Source organism: Pristiophorus japonicus, chromosome 9 (genome assembly GCF_044704955.1).
Source record: "Pristiophorus japonicus isolate sPriJap1 chromosome 9, sPriJap1.hap1, whole genome shotgun sequence".
Classification (NCBI taxonomy): domain Eukaryota; kingdom Metazoa; phylum Chordata; class Chondrichthyes; family Pristiophoridae; genus Pristiophorus; species Pristiophorus japonicus.
In genome coordinates this window covers 24,766,408-24,774,024 of record NC_091985.1, presented here as the reverse complement: position 1 = coordinate 24,774,024, position 7,617 = coordinate 24,766,408, and the positions used below count along the sequence as shown (strand labels likewise).

At 43.5% G+C, this 7,617-nt stretch overlaps 1 protein-coding gene across 7 annotated transcripts in view; it reads left to right on the top strand.

Moving 5' to 3' along the window:
- Positions 1-82: 82 nt before the first annotated feature.
- ttc13 (tetratricopeptide repeat domain 13) overlaps positions 83-7,617 on the top strand; it is a 96,405-nt gene continuing 88,870 nt past the window's right edge. For 6 of the 7 annotated variants that reach the window (XR_011594983.1, XM_070889186.1, XM_070889187.1 and 3 more), the window contains exons 1-2: positions 83-290; positions 7,209-7,303. Coding sequence is in view for 6 of the 7 variants with exons in the window: in XM_070889186.1 (XP_070745287.1) it covers positions 107-290; positions 7,209-7,303 (279 nt within the window). In the remaining variant the exon portion in view is untranslated. Of the gene's footprint in view, positions 291-636; positions 744-7,208; positions 7,304-7,617 lie in introns of those variants that run through there. The other variant, XM_070889189.1, reaches the window with a different exon arrangement.

The window sequence follows — 7,617 nt, the reverse complement described above, 5'->3', positions numbered from 1 at the left end:
TTCCCGCAGCGCGTCGAGCCCAGCGGAGCGGGACTACAGTCCCCGGCGTGCACCGCGGCCGTCCTCCCTTCCAATCCCCGGATGTTACCCGAGCAGCAGCGCAAACATGGCAGCTGCCAGTCAGCGAGCGGTGGCTCGCGCCGCTCAACTTTTATTGTTTACTCTGTGCGGCTCGGCCTGTGCCGAGTACTTTCCCTCGCTCTTGTCCTTCGACAGCAACAACCAGCTGCAGAAGCAAGGCTGCGTCACCCAGTCAGAATTGGGGAACTCGGAAGACTTCGTGGAGTGCGGTGAGAACCTGTGCACTTTTTTTGCCACGTCCTTTTTATCTTGCCCCCTTTTTTGCCCAATGCGAGTTCTTCCTTACTTCCGCATCCGCGGTCAAGATAGGTTGCTGCTCAGTCACTGTGTTGATTTGAGTCCAAGCAGGCTTAAATTCATAGATTTTTTGTTGTTAAACATACATTTCTGAAGCATTCCGAATGCTCTGAAGTTTCCCCTTTAAAAAATATAGTGACAATAATTATAAAAGCAGTTTGGATTGCTGTTGTGTACTAGAACAAATGGTTGAGTTAGTGCATTATTTATTTCCTCATCCCTTGCTGCAGCAACAACTGGAGCCTTTAATGTAATAAACATGTCAAGGTGCTTCACACAGGAGCAATGCGTAGCCCGCAATTATAGGAGAAATGCGGCAGGTGACCAGAAGCAGAGACAAATAGGTTTTGTGAAGGCTTTTAAAGGTGAGGAGAGATATAGCACGGTAGAGGGATTTACGGAGAGAGTTACATTGAGGTCAAAGATGATTGATTTTTTTTTTAAACTTCAATGTGTTCGATGAAGCTATCGGAAAAAGTGAGCTGTCTATGATCTGAAGATTCACTTGGAATTCTCAGCAGTAAAAAGAAACACTTGTTTTTGGCAAGTCAGTGTATCCGGTGTCACGATGTTACAGAATATGAACAACGCTTGTATTGATTCTGAACACTTTGCATTACGCCTTTGACCTGAAATGTATAGATGATGAATACTAGGACTCTAACGTAAATGGTAAATTTGTCTCCAGTGTCTTAAAAGATAACTGACACTGCTATTTGTGTACTATAAACAAGTGTTTCTAAACATTGGGTAATCAGTCATATGAGAGAGCAGTGGCTGTTTGCCCATTTTGTTTCATCATCATCATAGGCAGTCCCTCTGAATCGAGGAAGACTTGTTTCCACTCCTGAAGTGAGTTCTTTGGTGGCTAAACAGTCCAATACGAGAGACACAGACTCTGTCACAGGTGGGACAGACAGTCGTTGAAGGAAGGGATGGGTGGGACTGGTTTGCTGAACGCTCCTTCCGCTTCCTGCGCTTGACCTCTGCAAGCGCTCGGCGTTGAGACTCGAAGTGCTCAATGCCCTCCCGGATGCACTTTCTCCATTTAGGGTGGTCTCTAGCCAGGGACTCCCAGGTGTTAGTAGTGATGTCGCACTTTATCAGGGAGGCTTTGAGGGTGTCCTTGTAACGTTTCCACTGCCCACCTTTGGTTCGTTTGCCATGAAGGAGCTCCGCATAGAGCACTTGTTTTGGGAGTCTCGTGTCTGGCATGCGAACTATGTGGCCTGTTTAGCGAAGCTGATCGAGTGTGGTCAGTGCTTCAATGCTGGGGATGTTAGACTGGACAAGGACACTGATGTTGGTGCGCCTGCCCTCCCAGGGGATTTGCAGGATCTTGCGGAGACATCATTGGTGATATATCTCCAGCGACTTGAGATGTCTTCTGTACATCGTCCGTGCCTCTGAGCCATACAGGAGGGTGGGTATTACTACAGCCCTGTAGATCATGAGCTCGGTGGTAGATTTGAAGGCCTGGTCTTCAAACACTCTTTTCCTCAGGTGGGCGAAGGCTGCACTGGCGCACTGGAGGCAGTGTTGAATCTCCGCATCAATGTCTGCTTTTGTTGACGAGGCTCTCGAGGTATGGGAAATGGTCCACGTTGTCGATTGCCACACGTGGATCTTGATGACTGGGGGGCAGTGCTGTGTGGCAAGGACAGGCTGGTGGAGGACCTTTGTCTTACGGATGTTTAGCAGAAGGCCCATGCTTTCATATGCCTCAGTAAATACATCGACTATATCCTGGAGTTCTCAGAATGTGCGCAGATGCAGGCGTTTTGTTTACTGCCTCCCAGTGTAGGATTGATATTGACTGATGAGCCACTAGTTTGGTGCTAAGCCTATATTAAAGGGGCTCCAAATTCATTAGCAAACCATTTGCCATTTGATTACGTGTAGAAACATAGAAACATAGAAAATAGGTGCAGGAGTAGGCCATTCGGCCCTTCGAGCCTGCACCGCCATTCAATGAGTTCATGGCTGAACATGCAACTTCAGTACCCCATTCCTGCTTTCTCGCCATACCCCTTGATCCCCTAGTAGTAAGGACTACATCTAACTCCTTTTTGAATATATTTAGAATGGGAATCATAACTTAACATTTCAGGTGGGACTGCCCATAATGAAGTATCCTAGCTGAAATGTTAAGTACTCTTTTCCTTTCAGATTCCAATTGACCTGCTGTGCATATCCAGAATTTTACAGCTTTAAAAAAAAAAAAAATTGTAATCGCCCAGAGTTCATTCCTCAATATAAAAGTAAAACTAAAATCCTTATTTTATAAAATTCTTCCTCAATTTTCAGGCAGGTAGAACTAATACTCGGTGATCATTGTCATGATCTTTTTTCAGCACAGCAATCCTTACTAATAATAATATGTAATAATATGCTAATGTTGAAATGCATCGTTCAAAGCCCACTCAAGGGGCTAGATCACATAAATCTAGCTTGACACTCCAGTGCAGAGCTGAGGGAGTGCTGCACTGTTGGAGGTGCCGTCTTTCAGATGAGACGTTAAACCGAGGCCCTATTTGCTCCCTCAGTGGATGTAAAAGATCTCATGGCATTATTTTGAAAAGAGCAGGGGAGTTATCCCTGGTGTCCTGGCTAATATTTATCCCTCAATCAACATAACAAAAAACAATTGCTGTGTGTGGGAGCTTGCTGAATGCAAATTGGCTGCCGTGTTTCCCACATTACAACAGCGACTACACTTCAAAAGGTACTTCATTGGTTGTAAAGTGCTTTGAGACGTTTGGTGGTCATGAAAGGTGCTATATAAATACTTTTCCTAAAAAGGAGTAGCCAGCACTTACTTTACATACTGTCATAGAATAGTGTTTTCTCACCAATTTGCTCAGAAGTGCTATTTCTGTCTGTGAGTCTTGACTGAATGTTAGTAGGTCAACTGTGGGAAGCACCAGAGGCAAACCCATTCCTGCCCTTGTGCGACGAATGACCATACAAATGCACACTTGCAGGATCACGGGACATGAGGAGTGGGAATCCTGGACTATTTTTCCCCCCCCTCTCTAATGTAATGCAGCTGAGGCAAATTAGGAGTTGTCCTATTGCTTCGCTAATTGGGGATATATCCTTGAGCCTTCCTCGACAACGTAGGAAAAAGAAAGGCACAATGTAAATATAAGCCTATCACGACCTCAGGACATCCCAAAGCAATTTAACTTCCGAAGTGTAACCACTGTTATAATGCTGGAAATGCGGCAGCCGATTTGTGCACAGCAAACTCCCACAAATAGCAATGTGATAATGACCATCCGTTTTAGTGATGTTGATTAAGGGATCAATATTGGCCAGGACACCAGGGATAATGCCCCTGCTCTTCCTTAAAATAGTGTCATGGGATATTTTACGTCCACCTGAGAGACCAGACGGGGTTTCGGCTTAATGTCTTGTCCGATACACAGCTTGTTCGGCCAACTAGGGAAGCACATGGGAGTTTTTTTAAAAGGTTTTTTTCTTCTTTCTCCTTTCCTGATTTCCTTCCTATATCTAGCTGAAAGGAGATGTGCAAGAGTGAAACAGAATTTCTCTCTATCTAATTCCCCTGTATAAGAGTGCCTGTCCTCTACTCTGCACCTACCCAAAGCAACCTCTGATTTATACCATACTGAGTTGGCAATATAGTTCTGCACTGTTGGCTTTATTGATTGTTCTTTAGCAATGCCTGCGCATAGTAAGTGTTGATTCTGCTAACAGTCCTAGAGATCTCTCTCACTCTATATTTTGTTCAGCACTATTCATCAATTGTATTGATTGGTAGAACTAAGGGGTTTCTGTCCAAACTGCGTAGAGGTTCCGAGAGGTCCCGGTAGATACCAACAATCCTCCAGACACATTTCTTTTGGGATCGTGTTGAGCAAGGTCATAGTTCAGTGTCCACGGAGTCTCAATGAGTGTTAAGTGTATGACATGTATGTGTCCAAACAAATATATGCTCGCGGTTCAGGACTCCCAATGCATGCAATGCAAGCGTTTCCTCCTGTCCATGTCTGGACCAAGCTGTGAGATAGATCTGTGGCAAAAAGGCAAATGATTCAGCCCTCCGTCCCTGCAATCATATATCGACTTGTCACTGGAGGACATGTTAACTCACACCTGTCATTGCCTAATTACCAATTGGTGACTATCCTACATGGGTGGTGGTGGGGTGGGGGAAGAATAGGTAAGTGGTTTCTTTTGGAGTTGATCTGGTTTCCAATTGACTTGCCTGCAGATGGAAGATTGTAACTGAGCTAATCCTCTGTCGCAGATTCAGTAGTGTAATAGCTGAGCTGGGCAGTACTGCAGGGCGTGGTTATTTGACCAGCCGGCTTGGCTCATCAATGGAACCTGGAAGGATAGAACAGTCACTGGCTTCTTCCCACCTAGCTCCAGGTAACCCTGCCATCCAATGGCCCAGTTGTGGTCCTGGCTGGATAAGTAGCGGGAAGCTAACCAATGCTCTGTGATGGTAAGTTGCCTGGTTTTAGCTGGCTAATAGCAGCGTCACTGCACACATTTGGGTGTCCCTGAGCTCTGGCTCTTGTCAACTGCATCCAAGTTCTCCAGATGTAGGTAAATAGGGTGTGTCCTGACAGTGAGAAATCAGACAAACTGAAACTCCCTGTGTGGATTTCTCAATAGTTTGCTTTGTGTACAGTTTTGGTCTGCTGTGTACAGTTTTGGTCTCCTTACCTAAGGAAGGATATATTTGGCTTAGATGGAGCGCAGCAAAGATTCACTGGACTGATTCCTGGGATGAGGGCATTGTCCTATGAGGAGAGATTGAGGAGACTCGGCCTATATTCTCTGGAATTTAGAAGAATGAGGGGTGATTTCATTAAAACATACAAAATTCTACAGGGCTTGACAGGGTAGATGCAGGGAGAATGTTTCCTCTGGCCGAGGAGTCTAGAACCAGGGGTCACAGTCTCACAATAATGTCAGCCATTTAGGACTGAGATGAGGAGAAATGTCTTCACTCAGAGGGTTGTGAATCTTTGGAATTCTCTACTCCAGAGGGCTGTGGATCTTCAAGACAGGTTGATTTATTTTTGGATACGAAGGGAATATGGAGATAGTGCAGGAAAGTGGAGTTGAAGTCGTACATCAGCCATGATTTTATTGAATGGCCGCCTCCTGCTCCTAATTCTTGTGTTCTTATGTGTTGGAAACTGTTAAGTATGGTGATGTGTTTGTGTTTGACAAACAGTTGGCTGTCCAAAAAAAAATGTTTGTCTCTCATACAGAAGCAAAATGCTGCGGATGCTGAAAATTTGAAATAAAAACAGAAAATGTTGTAAATACTCAGCAGGTCGGGCAGCATTCCACTTCCATTTTTGAATGATATGAGAGTCGAGGGTTATGGGGAGCGTGCAGGGAAGTGGAGTTGAGGCCAAGATCAGATCAACCATTAACTTATTGAATGGCGGAGCAGGCTTGAGGGGCCAAATGACCTACTCCTGCTCCTATTTCTTACGTTCTTATGTTACCATAAAACACAGTCTGTTCTTTTAAAATCTGCCCCCGATTGGTACTCGGTAGAGGATTTTATTTATGGATTAAGCTATTGAAATGTGCAATATTTTAATAGAGTTTCTTTCTTTTAAAGGTAGTGCTCCACTCAAATGTTCCACTGGTCCCTTTTCCTGATATGTTTCAAGACTTTTTCCCTACGTAACACTTTGATAGTAATTCATTTGCTGTGACGTGTTTTGGGACATCCTGATGATGTGATGAGGCAATGTATAAATGCAAGTTCTTATATAAAAACAGAAAATGCTGGAAATACTCAGCAGGTCAGGCAGCATCTGTGGAGAGAGAAACAGAGTTGACGTTTCATGTCGATGACCTTTTGTCAGAACCGTCAGAATCATCGACATGAAACGTCAACGTAAATATTCTGGCCCATTGCAGTCAAATATTTGATTCGTGTGTGTTCATTGTTTTGAATATGTAAAATAGCTGCATAATAGTGTGCACTTAGTACGTTGCTAAACTTAAAAAATAGTCCTTGCATTTCTACTATCTTATCAAGCGAATCTCCAGCATCCAACAACAGTGATGTCATCAAGCTGGCTCAGCAACCAATCACATTGAAGAATACTCACATACAGCAAACCAGGAAATAAAAAACTGCTTTTATCTGCTCTTTTTGAAAATGTTAGAGAGCAAAATAAATATTGGGACTTTCACATGGGAATAAGTTAGAAGCTGATACATCATGAACAAACTTAAAAAAACCTTTTTAATCTTAACGAAGAAATTTGACACTCCACAAATACAAAATTAGCTTTTTAGCACCGAAGTGGTTGTTTAACAGTCAATACACTATTAAAACCCCAGTTTCGGATGGGGTGGAGTGTATATGTTGTGATACACAAGGTATCGCAATTGTGTGAGATAGGCTTGATGGACCAGATGGTCTTTACCTGTCTGTCATTTTTCGTATGTTTGTATGCTCGTATGTTCGTCCACCTATTCCAACAAGGCTTAACATTTAATGGGATGTTTAACAGCGATATTAGCACGGAAGAGCCCAAGTTTTTGTCAGTTTCACTGATTGTCAGCTATGGGGGTGGGGGGGCACAACACAACACAACACAACCTGTGTCGGAGCAGTGAATGACTGCAACTTCAGGATTTCCACGTTTAGATCCACACGTGCTCAATCCTGAAGTTGCTGTCAGTCTCGGAGGGGTAATGACGCCGAGCACTGATGGTTCGACTGCGAACAATGATGGTTCGACGTCATTACCCACCGCAAGATCCAGGCCTATGTGTTAAATGAATTAGTGAAAGGTTTGTTTTGCTTAATGTTTCAGAGTCTTCATTTCTGAATCCTGAAGACACTGACTGTGTGCCTAGAGGGGCTCCACTGTGTGAACCAGTGCCGTCCCTTGATACAGAGAAAATCCTGGTATGTTACCCTCTTTTTAAAAGAAAATCGTGGGCACATTAAATCCATTGTTTGATTTTGGTAATTATGAATGTACTGTGGTTTTATTGTTTTGAAATGAATGTAAACTTAAAACGATGTGCACAATTGGATGTCCCGTAAAGTTTTTAAATAAGGTCAGTACAGGCATTAGATATTCCATATAAACTAAAGTAGAACTAAAGCTTGACTGTTATTTCATTAATTCCGGTTGAATGTGTAAGCAGCAAAACAACTACTTCCTTACTTGCTGGTTTTCATTCAACCTGCATGTTACTGCTGCAGTTTTATTTAGT